A 21698-nucleotide genomic window follows, 5' to 3' on the forward strand; every position below is an offset into this window, starting at 1 on the left:
CTGGATGTGTGTGTGTCTGTGTGTGGGGGGATAACCGTCTAATCTCCTCTCTTCAATAAACCCAATGCACATATCACCTCACGCAAAAATGGAAAGTTCCTTTCACTATTAGAGTGATGATGTGCCCACGACTATCCTAAACATTTTATATATAGGCAAAAATCTCATTTACTTATCTTTCATATATTTGTATAAATCATATATAAAACCTTACATACCATATACATATACAGATCACATTAAATTAACAAACAGTGACTATCTGCCAACAACTGCTCCAAAAATTTATAGTAATGATATTTATACATAACCTCGTTTATATGTCTTGTATATAAAATTATGCATAATATAAAAATCTCATTTAATCATTAATGGTGGCTATATGTTAGTAACTATTCTGAAAACTACATATAAAAATCTCACTGCAAATCTCACTTAATCATTAAAAGGCTATATGCCAAAAACTGAAGTATTATACATATAATTTTATATATTAATGTTATTTATATATTTAAAGAAATCTCATATGTGCATACTGAGTTATACATGAATATACTTGTGTATGTGTGTGTAAATCTCACTCTGTCACTTAAAAAACCGCTAACGAGGCAAGCACAGTTGCAGTCCCCAAAGGCTGAGTGGGGTCAGCACCCCATGCCTGCAATATCAGGCCTCAGCTGAGCTCCTGTCACCCCCGACTCAGACCTGCTCCCCCAAAGCCCAGAGCTGTCCCTGCCTCAGCTGGGGCCAATGTCACCTTTCCAGTTGCTCAGGCCCCAAATCCCATAATCACCCCTGACTCCTCTCCCTCTGACTCCACAACCAATCCACCCACACCTCCGGGTCTGCTCTCAAACCCAGGACTCGCCCTCACCTCAACCCCTCTACCCCCAATTTGAGCCTTTGTGGAGGGCAGATGGATGACTGCAAAAATCTCCTAGTGGTCTCCTTGCCTTCACTCTGCTTTCCCCTTTTTGTCAGAGAAAATCTGCTAAAGCACAAGTCAGTGAGCACCCCCTTTCCACACCCTGCAGGGCCGCCCATCTCAGTTGGAGTGAGGTCGTGAGTCTACCAAGACCCACAGGCCCCATGGAATGTGCCCTACTATGGAGACTCACTGCCTTTGAGAGCCCAAAGAGTTCCTGGATTAATTTATGTACCTAAGATTTACTAAGAAGTGTTGGTAAGAGTTTCTTTGGCGAAGACTATGCTACCCACATCACATATACACACACCTGGAAAGTAAGTGAGGAGGCCTCCCCTTTAATCCAAAGTCAAGGAGAAGGGGGCTTCAGTGAGAGATTTGTATGCACCCCCTAAAAGTTAGGGTACACTGTGAACTGGCATCTGACTCATGCCTGAGAAATTCAATGGCTAAGACATGGAAGCGGACTCCACTCTACCAGCGAGGCAGGCGCTGCTGCTCAGAAATCGGCATGCCCCCTGCATCTGGGCATGAGTCACATGTGGTCCAGGTGTGGCAAAGAGCTGGCTTGGGGCTTGCCTTGCCCTAAAGGGGCCAGCGGACCTTGACTGGAGAAGCTGGCAGTGGCCCACTAGACTGCTAGGGGCTGAGAAGGGGTAATGGGCTAATACAGTTCACTTGATAATTCTGAGACTGGCCACCATCAACTGAGGAAGGTAGCTAAGAAACCCCTACACATTTAGAGAGAGAGAGAGAGAGAAACATCTGTGAGGCCCAGAGAATGAAAGCCCCATCTGACAACACAGCACCATTCGGTCCCTGTAAAATCTTTCCTGCTCCCCGCAATCCATTCAGAATAGGCAGTGAGGGTCAACAAGAATGAGCAGTGAATTGAGGCTGTTTGTGACTTTAAGGAGCTATTATTTACCAGAAAGTTCCTGCAGTCTACCCGTGTTTTCATCTAAGGTTAGGAGAGAACTATTCCATTAAGCTGATTTAAAGAGGCAGTGAAAGAAAAAATGAAGTTGCTTTTGGAATTCCACTCCATTTCTGCTTATTTAATATACCTGTGAATCACTTAGCTGTTGATGTATCTGAGCAGATGGGCAATTCAACCCACTTCACTCTGTTTTTCACTTTCCTCTTACTATGGGGGGAGGTGTCCTTTTATCACATCACATCACAGTCTTGAGAGGCAGCCACAGGAACATGGGTTTGGCTTACCGATGTCACACTCTGAAGCACCCAAAAGGCCTCATCCAGTCTACTGGAAGGACCAGAAGCAATTAGGAGCAAAGGACAATCCAAGTGTGATCTTGACCACTTAGGATGGATTCAGTACTCTGGAGAATGGGCAAAGAGGCACAAGAAATGACAACAATGACAACAGTGGTGACACCAAGAACCACAGGAAGGAAAAGGAAACGGAGGCCAGCAGAGAGAAGACCCTGGGCTCCAGCCAAGACCAGCTGGCCCACAGGGGCTGCAAGGTGACTCGATGGGACATGAAGAATTTTAAAGTGCATCACCTTGTAGACTGAGGGTGTCTGGGGTCGTGTAAGGTGTTTCCTCCAGCACTGCATCATGGGCAGTTGGAGAATCATGGCAGGATTACCTACCTTTCTCACATTCCAGACCTCCAGCTCGTTCACAACAGGGACTGAGTAATCTGTGCCTTTCTGCAGCTGTGCACTGCCCAAGACAGAGCAGCCGGCTCAGTACAGCTGCTGGATGGGCAGACGGGCAGCCAATGACCCTGCGCAATCCCTTTCCCAGGATTCTCCGTTGCCGTGAACTCCTGAAAGACTCCTTCTTCCTCTTTCTGCAGCCCCCACAGAGTCTCAGAAGCCTGGCTCTGGAAGCCAGGGGCCCTCAGCATGTTGTGATGATCCAAGCAATGAGGTCATGCAGGTGGAAGGACTTTGCATAATTCCATAGTGATGAATATCATTGTTAGTCACACGTAGCAGCTGGGGTTGTACAAGCTCAAACTCCGTGGTTTATCCCTCGTGAGGAGGGAAACCTCCCAGGCACACCAGGGAAGTAATGCATGCTCATTTCAATCTCCTAAAAACTAGTCCTGTGCCCCCCATTTCAGGGTCCTCTGGAATCAAGCTGTTGCCACCCAGTGACTACCTGCCGGAGTAACTGAAGCCTCAAGCCAGACGTGGGTGGGCAGGCCTCTGCTCCCCAGGAACCCAGACACAACCTAGAAGCATCAGGTGTCTCAACCCCGCGGAGGCCCCAGAAACTTTCAGAAACCACAGACCCTGTTTGTGCATTTCATGCACAGGCTGCAAAGGGGGAAACACAGGCAAATGCAGATAAAGTTTCAACCTTTTTATTCAAAGCAGCTTTTCACAATGTATAAATACTGCATATTAGCACACATGAAAATACAACTTCTAAGGCACCCAGAAATGTGTTCATACACGTTACAGGACCATTCACAAAGAGAGTGTACAATTTGCTCTAGACAGTCAGCATTTGATAAGTCAGAAGATTATTATCCCCCAGTACTGCACCCAGTCTCAGGAAATATTTACAACGTGGTGAGAAAGGGTCAGCTGTACCTGCTTGATAATTCTATGGAGTACTCATACTTACAAATATTCTGAACTAGTTCAAGACTCTCCCATGACAACCTGGCAAAAGAAAATGAGTAGCCTAATTTGCAAAGGTCTCCTTGGATTTTGGTGTGTGCACTACATCCATGATCAAACCCAAACACTCCTCGGGTGGGCTGGACAAGTTTTTGGTAGCCTGCTTCATTATCAGTTTGGTAATAAGCCTTACCACTAGAATACCACTTCTTCAGCATCAATCATTTCTCAACCAGTCAACGGATCGATGACTTCATCGTGAATGAGAATGGAGCATCATCTGGTGTGAGAACTGAAGAAAATCCTTCTCACGTCAAACAGGAATTGGAATGGGTCGATGTAGAACACAAGGAGGTGGAAATTCAGTGATTGCAAGGCAGCTGCTCAGTGTAGGCGCATCTGAAAAACTCCCACTGAGGTTGTTATTCAGATGGAGCCGTCTACACTGGTCAGAGAACCTAGAAGAATGCCAGACCTCCACTTTCTGTGATAATGGATAAAGGCTGGGACTGCACAGCAAAAACACCCACCTGAGATAGTTTCCATCTGAGAAACTCATCTTTCAGAGCCTTCTCGAGGTGACAGCACATCCCTGTGCACGGCCAGCCAGGGCAGCGTGAGGCTGATGGACGTGAGCAGCTTCTTTGTGCCATGAAACATGCACACCTCTGTCTAGATGTGCCTACAGTCTATAAAACTCATGCTTTGTTGAAATAATGAAATTCTTTGGTCCTTGGTTTTATGAAAGGCAATATTTCCACAATCCAGTCAATGTGGGCATCGGCAAATGACTTCAAGTTGGGACTAATGGCACAGGGACAAATTAAACACTAGATGGAAAACTACACCCTCCAAACTCGCCCGAGTTGCCTTACTGAGCTCCAGCATCAGGCCGGCTGTTACGCTCACAAGGCATGATCGACCGTGATGGTGCCAGAGGTGAAGCTGCAAACTAGACGTCAGTTGTTCTGACTGCTACATACTGCAAACCTTTGAGCACACTTCCATCCCAATGGTAGATTATGAAAGCTATTCAAGAGGAACCAAATACTGTATCCATACTATAGCCTTGGCTTCAGAGTCATCTGTAGAGCCTTGTAGGTAAGGAAAATCAGCTGGTAACTATGGGAGTGTGACCAACTGAGAGGAATCATAATTTTAAGAAAATTGAAGTCTAAATTTTCATTGGTTTTATTAGGTCCCAAACACGGTGGGCACACCACCAGTGAGCTCCATCTAAACAGCCCCGGGGGCGCTGGCTCAGCCGAGGTGTAGTTGTGCACCCAGTCTGCCTCTGCCCTGCTGAACTCGGGTTTGGTATGGCTTAACACACACAGTCCATGGATAAGACGCTCAGGACACATGGGAATGCTGATGATGTAACCGAAATTGACTTCAGATTGTCTACACAAGTAAGACTCACATGTAAACTTTATTAACATCTCTCAAGGAATGCTGATCTCAGCCAGGCTGGATGTTTCCAAGTCACCTCTGAGAAACCTGGGGTCAACCGCCAAGGTCAGGAGCAGGAAATGCCATTTGTTCAGAACAAATGATGGACCAGCAACCCCCGCCGTGACCGTGTCTAAACCATGTGAATAGTACAAAGGTGGTTCCAGAAAACCTGTCCTTGGTCCATGTGTATGGCCAAAGGCAATCACCAAGGTGCCTTTCTGGCCCCCGCGGCCATCGATTCAACCAAACTCTTTAAATAAGCCATGACCTACAGACTGCATTGAGTCCACCAACATGGCTCGCACTGCTTGGAAGAAACAACCCGTATTACCCTTTTTTTTTTTTTGCAACAAGCTTAAGGCTCTGTTCACAAACTCCATCAACTGCCACACAGTGAGAATTTATGGGGAGATCTTAAACTACATATGTAGTTGCAAAGGTTGGAAAATTTACTGATCCTAATGGTAAGGCTTATTCACAAATGCAACACATTTTCAAATTATACTTTAAGAAAAAAAATTAACCTGCTCTCTAATAATATAAGAGCATTAGAGTCTAATGGGGATTAAAAAAAAAAAGAAACGCATTGGCACCAAACCAGTATGCTATTTTTTTAAAAACAAAAACAAGTGATATTAATGGAAAAGATTGCCTAAAACGCATATTCTAACTTATCACAGAAATATAAAAGTTTATATTCTGAAAATATATACTGTATTAAAGTCTGTAAGCATTTCAACCAAAATTTGCAGAAATAACTGAGCAACACATATCTACAACAAAAATATACATGCAAGACAACCCCCAAATGGTTTCCCTTAAATATCTACAAAGGCAAAGTGTAGATTTTTTAAAGATTATACAAAACCATTTACAGAGAATAAAATAAAATACTTAAGAAATCTCATTTAGAGTCTTAAATACTGTGTATATTAGCAAGAGTGTCTGAACTAATATATACAACAGACCTAAGTATCTGAACACAGAAACACAGAAGAGAAGCAATTCTGCATTTTAAATATTCACTTAGGAAAATCTGAAGATGTTTCTATTTGTTTATCCTTGTTTAAAAAAAAATTCCACAGAAGCTAGACTATAAAATTGCATGAATGTAACTAAATTTCAAATTTTAAAAAGCTTACAAATTTTTTTAAACCAACAATTAATAATGGGAAATGCAGTTTGGCATTCAGTCAAGGCTATTTCTTTAATGTGGATATTCAGAGATACAGTTGCATTGATCAAAGTCTATTGTGATTATTTTGCCATCCTCATACTAAACTTTATATGGAAAACAAACATATTTTCATGCTTCAGAGAGAACATTTCCTAGTTTAATCTAAACCAAACAAGAATAACATTTTAAATCAATTCTCTACTACCTTCTCATAGCTATCCAATTTCATCCTCAGAGGGTAATTTTTGATGGTGTTTACCCACAGACATTACTCCACAGCCAGAAGAGACACATGGGCATGCCATCAGCATTAGTCTGTGGCTTCCAAGTGGTGAAGAGCTCTGACCACCTTAGCAAGCTCTACGAAAAGCCCTCTTGGAATGGGGCTGTTAACGCAAGTGGTTCCACTACAAGATGCTGGTGCTAACCACCAGGGATCCGAGCAGGGAGGGGAGGGGAGGTCAAATGCGTGGCTAACAAGATGGCAAGGAGTGGATTGCCTAGAACAGGGGTGTCAAACTCATTTTCACCGGGGGCCACATCAGCCTCGCAGTTGCTTTCAAAGGGCTGAATGTAATTTGAGGACTGTGTAAATGTAATTACTCCTTAACAGTTAAGCGAGAGCTCGGCTCTGTTGCCAGGTAGAAACAAGGTGGAGGGCTGGATTTGGCCCTCAGGACTTGTGTTTGCCACCTGTGGCTGAGAAGTTCCTTGACCAAGGAGGTACCCTTAACTTCCCATCCACGGCTCTTTTTCCAACCCCACAGGTAATTCTGGGATGGCGCTGCTAAAACCAGACACAATTCCTCAAAGACCTGCCCAGGAAGTGATGGACCCAGGGGTGAGGTAGGGTTGGGCAGGGACAGAGCAGGGGACAGAGTGAAGAAAGGGTCCTACGGGTAAAGAGACAGTGCTGGGACAGAAGAGAACAAGCGAAAGCCTGAGCCCTCTATCAAGGATCTAGGGCTCCGAGGACAAATCCCGACACCCCACAGGTCTGGCATTTTCCATCCCAACTCAGTTTGCTACAAGTCACCTGGATTTCATCTGCACATTATCAAACAACTGCTCAGAAAGTGAAAAATTCAGAGATTCAATCTATCCTGTAGGTAACAGAGTTAGCCAACTTCTGCCCAATTTGTGGGGCATCCTTCCTGAACTGACTACATGGAAACAATCCAAACACAGACTGTCTTTTGAAACACCTCCTGTTATAAGCCGAGTCTACAAATTAACTACAGGAACTCTACCCTGGTAACAGTCTCACATTCCTATCTTATCATCAGAGACCCTTGAAATGTTAAGAAGTTTGGATTTGTGATATGTCCAAAGCTAAAATATTTCTGGTGCTTTCAGCAGGGAACAAGACAGACACTGATTGAAAGGAACTTCCAAACATCCTGTTCCCCCTCCAACAAGAATTCTGACACTTCTATGGTAAATGTACCTGCCCCTGGAAAGTAAACAGAAAGCAGGGGTCTCTTTCTTTAGAGGATTGGGCAATGCTGCACCGATTATCTGCCGCAACACAAAAGAAGGCGGTTTGTCTAGGGACTTCAGGAAAGTATACATTTGCCTTCTCCAAGGAAGAGACAAAATCGAAGTGGATTTGGGCAAAAGCAGGGGTTTCCCTAGAGTAATTTCCCATCGTCCAGGTCTGCTGTACCTGCAGATCCCACGTGGACAAAGGGGACGGCACACAGGGCTTCATTCTTCCTCTGGCTGCGTGCAGCCAAGGTGGGTGGCCCCTGCTGGCTCCCCACGGCCAACATGGCTGAGGTGGAAGAAGGTAGAAGAAGCCCCATGAAGTCACAGAGGAAAGTCCAAAGTAGAAAGGCTTTCTACAGAGGGAACCAAGACCATCTTAGGGATTAAGCATCCAGGTAAACTTCAGATTCACTGTCTAAAGGACCATGTCTCTAGCCATAGTATAGACACTCAATGTGTCCTCTGAAACACAAAGCTCAGAACCATGAATCCTTTCTATCTGCCTGGCCCACTGCATCTGGTCACCTTTAAGAGAGAAAAGAGGACCAGAGAGAGAGGTACATGACCAGTCGGAGCAATGACCCTCCTCTCCTCAGCCCCAGCTGTGCCCAACTCCCACTGCTCCACCCAACTCTCTCCAAGGAAGGGTCAAGAGACACTGGCGACTAACTCCGGGCAAGGGAAGGCGGGTGAGCAAAGGGCCGCTGAGGACACTCAGGGGTTGTGATGGCGACAGAAAAACCCTGCTGCTCTGAGGATCTTTCTCTGAGTGCTCTAACTTCGATGTTGACCTTCCTCCTCACCAACCAAAACCAAAACCCCTCGTGCCCCACAGCCAATCCACAGACTTTTCAGTCGACGGTCTAAATTCAGATGCTGGGGTCCCTGTGCAGCCCAGGGACCCGAGAGCAGGAGACCTCATCCCTGGTTATTGCTTCCTGATGTGAGCAAACACCTAGCAAAAAGATAGGTCACCTGAGCTTCAGGACACAGAAAGATTCAGTCCTTCTAATGACAGCCCACCAGAGCGGGAACACCTCCCACCTCCCTGGAAATCCACACCAGACACGGCTGCCCACATGGACGGAGTGGACTCTGAAGTCCAAGGTCAGTCAGTCATCTCCAAAGAAGAAAGTCTTACTCTGGACACTGTGCAATCCCCAGGCGAGGCCAACTCCCCACCCCTTCCTGGTGTCATGCAATCGGGGACTGTGGATGTCTCGGTACCATCACGCTGGAGGCCCCTTAACCTCCTTAAAGGCAGCAGAGTGAAGAGAAAACTCCTCCGTGGTTTCTCCTCAGAACAAATATTCAATTTGAGAACTGTTTTACAAGCTGAGGATCTAGTACAAGCTATTCCTTTTATCCATGGACATTCTTCCATTTTTATCTCTCTGAATTTTATCTCTACATGGTTCACTGCTAGAATGCACCAAACAGCACGAACTTCATATGGGATTTGGTCCAGGGCAGTATGAAAATAATATCTGTTTGAATGACAGATATCATAATATATAAACAAAAATAAATAAATTAAATAAGTCTGATTCAAGAAAAAAAAAACATTTTCCTAGGAGTTTATGTTTTGCAAAACTAGCTTTACATATAATACACATAAATTATCAGAATTTCCACTTACATTGTTTTAAAAATATATATTTAACAAAACATTCCTAGATGTACAATATCTGGGTTTGTAAATCACTCAGCTGGGCGTTCGGACCGAGCCCTCAGAGTCACACAGATTTGCGTCAGAGAGGAGACTGAGGCTGGCTCTACCCGCAGCGCTTCGCTCATCAGCCTGGAAACCACCCCAGGTGGATTGTCTCCCGTTACCAGATCTGCACTTCACCAGAGACCATGAGAGCCAAGTCTCCAAATCAGAGGCACTGTGTAGACACAGTCTGAGTCAGAAAAACAGGGAAACTGGTCTTCCCCTCCCCTGGACCGGGATGGCGCATTTCAGCAAGTGGGAACAGAGCAGTACCTGGAAGAGGCCTGGGAAGATATAGCCCTCAATAGCTCTCTAGCCAGTTGGGGGAGGGACGAGGGGGAGGCCAAGTGTGCTGCAGTTTCCATCTGTTACACAAAACCAAACCAATGAAGAACAACCAAAGAAGACAAGGAAATGAACACACCCTAGGTATAGAGACACCTTGACAAACTCCTTGGCCGGGCTTACAGTGGGCTCCGATTTCTGGAACCCAGGGCAAAGCTGGAGGTCGGGTGCCCTTGATCACTGGGGCGAGTGAGCCGGGGCCCTTCAGACTTCGTAAATCTTGTCCTGCAGGTAGCTGAACAGGGAATCCAGGCCTTTGGAGGAACTCCAGAGTTGCTTCAGCATGACGCACTCTTTCTCATTCACATCTTCAAGCACTGACTTCAGGAAGCTCCGAACAAGGCATTTGGACTCCTCCAACACCTGCAGGGAAATGCACGAGCCTGGTTAGCTGGGCACCAGGGGCTCCGCTCCAGAAGAACGTACTTGGCCTATGCGGCACTGGTGACCTGGCAATGTCCAAAGCCTGAGGAGACTGCCCACCGTGTCCGGGGCTGCCTAGGCCCACGTCCCCAGCCATGCCACGGTGGATTCCAGGCATGCCATGCGGTTGAACCCACAGTCCCTGGGATGGCTGAGTGGGACCCATGGCACCCCCAACCGCAAGAGCTTTGTCTTTTACCCAAGGGTGACATAAACTCAGTATCGTTTTCTACAGGGGTCATGAAAAAGTTCAGGAAAGGCTACCTTCACCTCCCTGTGCTTCCTTTTCATTATCTGTGAAATAAGAGTAATGACACCTAAGGCAAGGATGGCTGGGGTCACAGAGTAAGATAATGAATGAACTAATGGTTGTCTGAGCGTCCATATGAGCTTCCCCAACAGCAATGCCTCTCATTCAAGTTTAGTAGTAAGAGCAGTAATAATAATAATAGTAGCATAGTAATCATTGTAATAATGACTAATAATAATTACAATGATTGTAGCAATGAGTGATAACAGTGAGATAACAATAACAGTAATACTACAGTATTATAGAAGTAATAATAGCAGCAATGTCATTAAAGGAGTAATAATAGTGATAATGTTAGTAATATAGTAGTGATAATGGTGATGACACTAATAACACTATAGCATTATAGCAATAATTAGAGCATTAATAATAGTGATATTATTACAGGAGTAATGTTAGTAATATAGTAGTGACAATGGTAACAATACTAATAACAGTATAGTAGTAAAGCTGGAATTATAGCAGTAATACTAGTAATGCAGTGATAACCACAGTAATAATAATCATAGTAATGAATAATAATAATTGTAGTGATATAGTAATGATAACAATGCCACTACAAATACCAGTAAGCAATAAGGTCTATGAGAAGCACCCTTCCTGCTCATGACAGCTCCACGAACAGGCACATTACATTACAGCCTCCACATTACAAAGGAAGGACCTATACTCAGTAAAGTAAAGCTGCCCACAGCTGCCCGATGGATGTTGCATGCGAACATCTGGCTGATTCTAACAGGCTGCACTGCCACCTCACTCTGGCAGAGGCTCTGCAGGGAAGTGCAGCTTCCAAGCTCCCTTCCGTTGGCCTCCACCATCCTCTACTGATGTCAAAGCTTGAGTTTACACTCTCCCGGTGCATGTTCAAACAGAAAAAAGCAAGACAAGAGCTCCCTTGCGCAAGCAGGCTAGAAAGAGGCAGTGATCTTATTCTTCAGGCTGGGCGGAAGGCTAACAGGTGGTGAGGATGGGCGGGAAGACCAAGACTGCCTCTTTCCACCCAAGAATTCCCTTCTTGGGCAAATCGACACAAAGTTCCTGAATTCATAACTGTTGACAGGAGAGGTTTTCTTGCCATATTATTCTAACAGCTGGTTTCACCTGAAAATCTCCATCACCCAAAGACCAAACCCCTCAGTGGAGCGCTGAGGCCTTCCTCCTACCTTCCTTTTCACTTTGTCCCTGTGCCCCTGCTCACACCACCATTAGTTGCCACCTAACCTCCCTATGGGTCTTCGGACTCCTGCTCTAACTCATACCATCATTTGTGGGTGGCCTGACGTTGTATATAGAAAACCCTGAAGACCCCACCAAAAATTGTTAGAACTAATCAATGAATTCAGTTAGCTTGCAGAATGCAAAATTAATATTCAGAAATAGGTTGCATTTCTATACATTAGCAAATAATCCCTTTTATAATTGCATCAAAAATAAAATACATAAGAATAAATTTAACCAAGGAGATTAAACACCTTTATTCTGAAAACTCTAAGACACTGATGAAAGAAACTGAAGAAGACACAAATAAATAGAAGGATACACCATGCTTGTGAATTGGAAGGATTAATATTGTTAAAAGGCCCATAATACCCAAAGCAATCTATTATGCATTTAATGCAACCCCTATAAAAACATCAATGACATTTTTCACAGAACTAGAACAATAATCTGAAACTTTATACAGACCCACAAAAGAGCACAAACTGCCAAACCAATCTGGAGAAACAAGAACAAAGTAGGAGGCATTATGCACCCTGATTTCAAACTACACTACAAAGCTATAGTAGTCAAAACAGTATAGCATGGCAGAAAAGCAAACAGATCAATGGAACAGAATAGAGAGTCAGAAATAGACCCATGATTATATGGTTAATTACTCTACAGCAAGGGAGGCAAGTATATAAAGGGGAAATGACAGTCTCTTCAATAAATGCTTTTAGGGAAACTAGATCAATACATGCAAAAAAATGAATATGAATGAATCACTTTCTTCCACCATATACAAAAATAAACTCAATACCATAAAACTCCTAGAAGAAAACATAGGTAGTAAACTCTTCGACATCAGTCTTAGAGATTTTTTTCTGGATATGACTCCCTGAGCAAAGACAACAAAAGCAACAGTAAACAAATGAAACTACATCAAACTAAAAAGCTTTTGCACAGTAAAAAAAAAAAAAAGAACCATCGACAAAATGAAAAGACAACCTATTGAATACAAGAAAATATTTCCAAATGATACATCTGATAAGGGGTTAATATTCAAAATATATAAGGAACTCAAACAGCTTAACATCCCCACCCAAAAAACAAACAATCCAATTAAAAAGGGGCAGAGGACCCAAAGAGACATTTCTCTAAAGAGGACCTACAGATGGTCAAAAGACATTTGAAAAGATGCTTAATGTCACTAATTATCAGAGAAATGTGAATTAAAACCACAAGATATCACTGCACACAAGTCAGAATGGCTTTTGTCAAAAAATCAACGATTAAGTGTTGGTGAGGATGTGGTGAAATGGGAACCCTCATGCATTGTTGCTTGGATTATAGCTTAGTGTAGCCACTATGGAAAACAGTATGGAGATTCCTCCAAAAAGTTAAATACAGAACTACCACACAACCCAGCAATTCCACATTTCAGCATCTATTCAAAGAAAAGGAACCACTAATTCAAAAAGACATATGCACCCCTATGTTCACTGCAGCATTATTTAAAACAGCCAAAATATGAAAGCAACCTAGGTTTTTATCCATCAATGAATGGATAATGAAGCTGATGTACATACACACACACACACACACGGAATATTATTCAGCAATAAAAAGAATAAAATCTTACCATTTGCAAGGACATATGTGGACACAGAGAGGTATCTATGCTAAGTGGAATCTAAAGAATAAAATGAACAAACAACAGAAACCGACTCACAGATAGATAACAAACTGATGGCTGGCAGGTGGCGGGGGGGGTGGGGGCTGGGTTGAAAATGTGACGGGATTAAGAAGCACAAATTGGCAGTCACAAACTAGTCACAGAGATGTGAAGTACAGCATAGAAAATACAGTCAATAATGTTGTAATAACTGTGTGTCATGCCAGGTGGGTACTCAGGTTATCAGAGGAATCACTTCAAAAATCATATAAATGTCTACTCACTATGCTGTACACCTAAAACTAATATAAAAACAATACCGAATGCCAACTTTAATTGAAAAATAAAAACAGCATAAAACCCAAAGGACAAACAAAACAAAACAGCAATGGACTCACAGATACAAAGAACAGACCGATGGCTGCCAGAGGGAGGGCTAGGGAGGTGGGTGAGAAAGGTGGAGGGGAATAAGAGGTACAAACTTCCAGTTATAAAATAAATAGTCAGGGGGTGTCATGTACAGTGCAGGGAACAATCAATAATATTGTAGTAACTTCGTATGTGGACAGACGGGTACTAGACTTACTGTGATGATCACATCACACAGTATAGAAATGTAGAAATGTATTATGTTGTACACCTGAGACTACTATAATATTGTATGTCAAACATATTTTAATAAGGAAAGATTTTTAAAATTTTCTGCTTGCCTATGAGGCTGCCTCTGGGGTCATCCACTATCCCCATTTGCCCAGGACCAGGGGGTTTCCTGGGAACATGGGATTTTTTGGTGCTAAAACCAGGACAGTCCCAGGCAAATGGGGATGAGTTGGTCACTGGAATCATTGGGAACATTAAAAGGGAATCCACACAGGCTCCATAATAACTGTTGATCAACGATGCAGGACCATCCCCACCCATCATCATCAATGGTACAGTTAGGCTGCCAGGGAGCGGCACTTACATACAGTAAGTGCTCAATACAGGCTGATGAGTCGAATCAGGAGAGGCACAACAGCTGGGTGGGGGTTCGGGATAGACAGGGAGAAGGCAGGGAGGGCACAGGCCTGGCCCCATAACCTCAGCACAGAAAGAGTCCCCCCGCCTTATTCTACCAAAGCACTTTTCTCATTTCCGCAGCCGGCCCCGGGTTGCAGGAGCAGCCTCTTCTCCACCATTCAACAGGATATTTCCACAGTGTGCAGGGAGTGACTTTCATGAGATAAAATCGACACTTAATTAAAAGTCGGTGCCTCTGAGGCGGTGTCATTTATTTGTCTATTTTTCAGTGTGCCTTCAGAGTCAAATGGTGATGTCTGAATGTGCCAAGTGCTCAGGGAGCAGGAGAACTACAGGGACAGTGTGGGCTGCTTTCCCTCGTCTCCTGGCTGGCTCACTACACTTCGCCCTCCTTTGCCTTTGCCTGTTGTTTCTTTGAAAACCATAGACGTTTTGTGTTTTGGGGGTGTTGAGTGCTTTCTTTTAAGGCAGTGCATTCTTCCCCAGAGTATAAATCTCTTGTGTGAGGGTTTTTAGCTGGAGATGATGGAGAATACCTAATAATGCTGACCATCTCCCACTGGATTTATGCTTTCAACACAGAGATGAGGCACCTGTTAAATCACACAGGGCCTCTCATGTACTCCCTGCATGGCCCTTGGCAAGTCAGTTAGCCCCTGTCAGCCTCGTCGCCCTCACCTACTAAATGGGTCTATTGCAGTGACAAGCACAAGAAGACACGGGAACTCACCAACGCACTGCAGGACGCCATCTCCTTGACCCGCAACATGACCTCCTGGCTGAACGTGGTTGGCCAGAAGACCTGGGACACCAGCCCTCGGCTGCACGCCTCCTGGGCAGTGAGCTTCCGCCCACAGAAGAGCATCTCGTTGGCCTGAAAAAGCAAAGGCAGGGGAAGGCTGAGAGTCCAGAGCGCCTCTTGTGTTTGTTAGCAACATCTGGGCTTGCTGTGTTTTTAAGTATAACCAGGGTCCAATAAGCTTTGGGAACTATAAGCAAATATCTGTGTCTATGTGCATCTTTCTGAGCAGAGGGTCCAAAGCTTTAATTAAATTAGGTAATTTAAGCCATGTACCTAGTACGGCTTCATCTGCCCAACACCCTGCCCTTCCCCACCACCACCACGTCTGGCAGCAGACCCGCAGGAGAGGGCACGCACTCCAGCTGTGTTTCCATGCTGCATGACGACTGGCCCAGGGTTGGACAGATGACATTCCCTAGATAAGCAAGCTCTCTGTGAGGTTTCCAAACTGGAGATGATGGGGGAGAATCTTTCTCCCTTGCTGGTTGCAGGCTAAAGTCAGGGAGCCCAGGGCCATCCACTGCTGTGTCCCCACTCTGGGGACAAGCAGGTCCACAAAGAAGGAAGGAACAGAGAACAAGAGTACTGACAGTTCTTGAATTCCTGGACTCATCACCCTCAAGGGACATTCCGATTCTGCACTTGTCAGTTAAGGAAATCATTATTCTCCCCGACGCTTAAGCCAGAGCATTTCCATCACTGGCAGCCAGAAAGGTCTTGCATAACACCATAAGAAGCATCTCACCTGGTGGCCCAGGGCTGTGCATGGGCACTGCCCAGTCTTGAAAGGTGGAAAATGCCCCCCACCTTCTGAGGGCTCCTCTGCATCCCACTCTCCAAAGAATTTCCTTTTGCTTTGAAGTTCACAGCTGTCACATGTGTTCTGGGAGGACCTACATGGATAAGGTCCTAGGCCCAGACAGAGTACAGTGCTGTCACCTCTGAAACTTACCAACATGTGACTCTTACACTGATAATTAGGGCATAATGGTCATGGCCATGGGACAGGGTCCTTGTCTCTTTCAGGATGAGTGCCTGCCTCTGTCACAGGTTAGATGACCCCTTCCCCAACCTGCCATCACCCTGCCCTCGGTGGATGCTCTCCTGCTCTCAGAGTGACGCTGAAACACCCAGCTCTCTGAGCCTCTGCATCCATGTGCAGCCCCCCCTTTGCTCTGGTTGTCACTGACGGGTCATGATGACCCAAAGGACAATCTTTCGTGTCGGAGGAGGAAAATTGATCAGGTCGGTCATAGCCCACAGCATGCATTTTGTGAGAGGTCAGAAGACAAATGTATATGTCATTATACTTATTTAGAAACACCTTTGTCTGGGGAGAAATGTGAAAAAGGAACTCAGTAGTAGGAGCCAAACAGGCCACAGTCCGCAAGAACTTGTCTCAATCAGCACATTCTTGGAGTTTCAGAAATGATTGAGATGAAAGACAGAGAGAGATACAGCTGTACAACGTTAACATTTTTGTGACCACAGAGCACGGGGAGGACCTGGAGTGGCACCGAGCTCGGGCAGAGCACAGCGGCTGAGATCAAAGGGACAGTGTTTGCTTCCTGGGCTCCCTGCCTGCCTCATTCTTCTGCCACCAGTGAGACTGAGCCTCGGAAAGCAGCCCCGAGAGAGGTGCTGGATCGGAATGGGCTTGTCTGTCCCCCCAGAGGCCCTGTTGCACGGACCTGCTGCATGGACATGGTGCTGGAGGGTGTGGGGGGTGTGAGGGCCGAGGATAACCCCCGCTGGTCTCGGTTGCTATTCCCGCCATGCCACCATCAGAGACAGGCAGTGCACACAGCAGCGGTGGGCTGGGGCTCCCATCCTTCCACACAGTGCCACTGCGGGGGGCCTCCTCCAACCTGTTCCCTGTGGGGTTTGGCCCTGGCACCTGTGTCATGATTCTTTGGTAGTTTTCTGGGGTCCCCCAGAACCACCAGCATCTATAGGCAGAAATCTCCCAGCAGCAATGGGGAGCAGCTGGCAAACAGCCCCAAGAAGGCCCTGGTGAAGCCTGCACTGCATCGAAGCCACCTCGCAGACCTACTAGACCAACCACACTCACTGCACCCTCCCGGGTCCTGGTGGCGCTAATCTCAGACTCACTCATCAGAGGCGGGCTCCATTTGATAGCACATGGGCTCAAAGCACAGATTCTGTGTTCACATTCCACAGTTTCCATTACCACTGTGTGACCTTAGACAACTCACTTAATCTGACTCTCAGTCTCCACACCTGTCAAGAGCGGGTAGCAGCAGTCCTACATTACAGGGCTGTGTTGAGGATGAACTGTGTTAATGGCTGTTGAGCACTGGCCCCAGTGAGTGCTTCCTGAGCTGTTAGGACTCACCCCTGCCCAGACTTGCTTCTGGCCACTGGTGCAGAGTCTGACCACAGCCTACAAAGGATTCTAGGACTTTGCTCGAACACTGCTCTGCCTGCTCACGAGGAGGCTTACCAGCGCGACACCCAGGATCTGGGGGAAGGTGTAGGAGGAGCAGCCGGCGGGCGTGAGGCGGATGGTGGCGTAGGGGGTCTGAAACCAGGCCTTCTCGCTGGCCCACACGATGTCACACAGGGGCAGGATGGAGGCGCCCAGGCCTAGGGCAGGCCCGTTGATCGCCACCACGATGGGCTTCTTAAACTGGATAAAGGCCTTCACAAAGTCCCTGGGGAAAAGAGAAGACCCTCTTTAACAGGTGGCCAGGCCTGTGAGACCATTGGACGCCTTCCATGGCGCTGAGGCTGAAAGAGCTTCCTCAGGTGCTGTGAGGCACCTACAGGGCCTCAGAGAAGAGTGGGTGCCAGGCAAGGGTCTCGTTCTCCCAGACGCTGGGCCACTGAGCTGCTGGCACAGGCCTGGCGCCCTCAGAGGTTGGTGCCAGATTTTCAGAAGGGACTTAATGAGGTGACCACATGTCCGGCCCCAGGTCACGCCCATTGTGCCAACACTGCACCAGTCCCCCTGTCCTTCTGCTCCCTGGATATTGACAAACCATAAACACCCCAAGGAAGACAACCTGAACGTTGAGATCCAGAAACAGAGCCAGAACTAGAACGGAAAGGAGAGTGTTACAATGCGGCATATTGGAACTCAAGGAGCAAAGGAATGCTCCAGCGGCACTGGCCGAAGGCAGGGGGCGTGGCTAGGGGAGGTGCAAATTCCTCATTGCTGGGGATAATTTTGGCTCAATGGTAAGTTTGGGTGAGAATTCAAGCTTCCAATGGTGGGCACTGGCAGGGATCGATGCCACCTAAGGTTTCTTTCAAAACCAGGATTGTCTGATTTGGCTTCACCTACAGGGATGACAGACCCTCAAGGGTGGTTCCAAAACACTGACAAGGGTCTGTGTGTCTGAGTGACTCTGACCAACACCGGGGAAAGATGCTGGGCTCCCCCGGAGGCACGAGGCATCTGGAATCATGGCTACAGGATTAGGCAATATTTTATCTCCCTGACCTTCTGCACTGAGCAAGGTTACAGCCTGCATCCTTATCTATTATGCAGAGCCACCCGAAATAACCTCTACTTCCTTTACCTTTCATGCTTTTCGCCTCCCCACTACTTGCTATTTAAGACTTATACAATTTTAATACTCATCTGGACATGGAGGGAAGATGTCTAAGAAAGCCCACACCCTTCATCATTCTCAGGTGACAGACGAACCTGCTGGGAACTCACAAGAATAAAATGCAAACTCCAGCCTCTGCATACCTCTCCAGGCTTATCTTGCATCTCACACACCCTTGCTCTCTGTGCATGAGCTGCACGGACCTCCTGAGAGTTCTTGGAAATCACCATTATTACAATTTGCAGTTATCCTAATCACTTCTTTGCTTCCTTGTTTTTGAATTCTCCTCCCCTACAGCTCCTTAAGAAAACCCATAGGTCTGCCTTGTGCATTGCTTGGTCTCTATACATATTGCAATTAATACTCAGTCAATAGTTGTTGAACAGATACAGGATTTTCCCAGAATAAGAGCAAAGACTGCAGATGTGTGGCAGTGACATACTATTTCTTCACCAGGCCTGGTCTCTCCTTCTCTCTTCTTCCAGAGTCTACTGCCAGAACACATTTCTCAGCCTCCCTTGCAACTGGCTGTGGCCAAGTAACCAAGTGCCAGGCAAAGGAATGTGAGTGGAAACCAATACACACTTCCAGGCCTGTTGCATGCCAACCTCCCATCATGTGGCCCTCCCAGCCCTTTCATGGCAATCTCAGAAGACATTTGTTGAGCCACAAGACCGAGGGAGTCTGGGTTCCTGAGTCACCACTTGGAGGACAGCCATGGGCTGATGAGTAACATATGTTTTAGGTGTACATATGCTAGAAGTAAATTTTTACCACAGTTGAGCCATGGTATGTACTTGGGGTTTATTTGTTACAGCAGCTAATAATTAACTAATACAAATGTCAAACTGGTTCATCCCTTCTCAATGGTTACCATTCCCCCCAGTTCTTATCAAAATATGTGGGTATCACGGTGATATGGTGGGACTGAATTCAATTGTGAGAAGACTTCTTAATTCCACTGGGGTTGAGGTGGCTTATGACCCATATGTCTTCATGAAATTACACTCCTTGACCCAGGCTTGAGGCATCACATTTCCTGACTCCCATGTGACTCTGTGAGTAGATGACAGAGTTATTGCAGCCATGGCTGGCCCCCCTGCAGCTGACCCCTAAAGGATACTGCTGCAAGAGGGAGTACTAGCACCACAGCCCCCTCGTCCTGGTGTTCAAGGCCCATTTCCTGGCTTGATTTCCTAATGTGATGGCCTCGGTCACTGGTTTTAACAAGTGCTTTTACCAAATGCAATTTGGAATCTGTAGGGGCACGGAGCTTCTTTGCAGGATTCCTTGGAACCACACACAGGGTTTGGGTGCTTTTTGACAGATGTTTCATTCCTAAAGACCCTCGCTCAGGAATGGGCACTGGATCTCAGAGTGAGAAGGACTTCAAGAGTCACTGAACCAAATCTTCCACTTGGTACAGAATTCCCCCCTACCAGCATCCCCAGAATGCAATCTCTGGCCTCTGTTGGACATTTTCAATAAAGAGGGTCCCTCCCTACCCAGGCACCATCCTGTTGTGACCTCCTGTGGGTCTGTCTGATACTCACATTCACTCTGCTCTGTCATCCATGGGACTGTCCTTCAGGAATTTACCTCAGCCCTCATGACCTTCTGGAAGCTTCCCCTTCCAGACCCCAGAGAGCCTTTCACTCTGTGGTTTCCAACCTGAGCTCTGTATAGTGGCAACGAGGAACCTGGAGGAGGGCTAAGGGGACTGAGTTCCCAAGGCTCCAACCCTCCCCCAGCTCCGGCAGTCCAAGCAGTTCATTTCCTTGGTATAAAAAGATGATGCACAGACCGTCTCCCCATCCTTGTCCTCTCACCTCGAGCAGATCTCTATCACAAGGGCCCAGAGGATGTAGAAGCCAGATAGCAAACAGGATATTGCATTACAGACGCTGCTGCTCAGATATCTGATCCTGACTCCGGTGGTGGGGCTGCACTGGGGCGATGGCTCCCCTCTCCCCTGCAGCCAAGTCTGCCACGCTAAACCTGGACCCTGAAGCTTCCTCCACTCAGCCTGGATCCTGAGGCTTCTGCCGGCCAGAGCTGCTAGATTTATTCTGATGCTCAGAAGGACCAAGAACTTTGGAGTCTGAAAGATCTGGGGTCAAGTCTCAACTCTGCCCCTAACTAGTGGGGAGATCTTGGAGGAGTTACTGCAGCCTCATTTTCCCCCTTGGAAAATGGGGAAGCCAGTGGCATGCCCCCACAGGCCACCTGAGAATTACGTGACATGATCCACCCAGGGCACCAGCACAGCGCCTGACACAGGGGAGCCCACGAGTGCTGCTGGGATGGTGGACACAGCTTTCATTCCACTGTGAGTGGCCTGTGAGCCACTCTTCTGGCCTAAAGGAGACTCAGAAGCAAAATTCTGTTCATTGGGGTGTCTGGATTTCACCAGGAGCAACTGGCACTTCTTCTGTGACCCAGCTATTCATTCTTTTTAACCAGAGCCCTCCCACTGCCAGAGTTCAGGGCCAAGGCAGCTGTGAGTATCAGATACACGAGCTGATAGTCATCCTGGGGCCCCCAAAGGGGTACTCTAGGGGCCCACTCCTTCATCTGACCCAGGCTTAGCTAAAATTTGTAGCTGGGAGTAACCTAAAAATAATTCTTTACATCTATTCTAAGTACATATGTGCCAATAACAGGCCAAGTATTCCACGTGGGTTATCTGATTGCTCTTCATCCTAGCAACCTGCCAATGGGCCTTTGCATCACCTGTGAGGAGTTCAGGTGAGGGCGGCCCCTCTTTCAGGGTGGGGCAGACAGCTTTGTTTGGGTCCTGGAGAGGGACTTCTGCTGAATGAATCATTTGAGCTCTTCCCACATCTTCTAGTTCATTTAACAAACATCTGCAGAGTGAACGCAGTGTACCGGGTCATGAACGCACATGCTTTATTTAGGAAACGATGAGAGTGAGGGTGGGGTGGGAGTGGTGGCCAGTGGCCGTGTAGTGTGCTTGGATCCT

General features: G+C 46.5%; 1 protein-coding gene across 2 annotated transcripts in view; it reads right to left on the minus strand.

Moving 5' to 3' along the window:
- Positions 1 to 3250: 3250 nt before the first annotated feature.
- The window catches only part of CDYL2 (chromodomain Y like 2), a 164351-nt gene continuing 145903 nt past the window's right edge, over positions 3251 to 21698 (minus strand). For both annotated transcript variants that reach the window (XM_028501904.2, XM_036012247.1), the window contains exons 5-7: positions 17602 to 17812; positions 15066 to 15209; positions 3251 to 10070 (exon numbers count right to left, since the gene is read on the minus strand). In XM_028501904.2, coding sequence (XP_028357705.1) covers positions 9912 to 10070; positions 15066 to 15209; positions 17602 to 17812 — 514 coding nt within the window. In that variant the 3' untranslated portion in view covers positions 3251 to 9911. The remainder of the gene's footprint in view (positions 10071 to 15065; positions 15210 to 17601; positions 17813 to 21698) is intronic.

The sequence above is a fragment of the Phyllostomus discolor genome, chromosome 12 (genome assembly GCF_004126475.2).
Source record: "Phyllostomus discolor isolate MPI-MPIP mPhyDis1 chromosome 12, mPhyDis1.pri.v3, whole genome shotgun sequence".
Classification (NCBI taxonomy): domain Eukaryota; kingdom Metazoa; phylum Chordata; class Mammalia; order Chiroptera; family Phyllostomidae; genus Phyllostomus; species Phyllostomus discolor.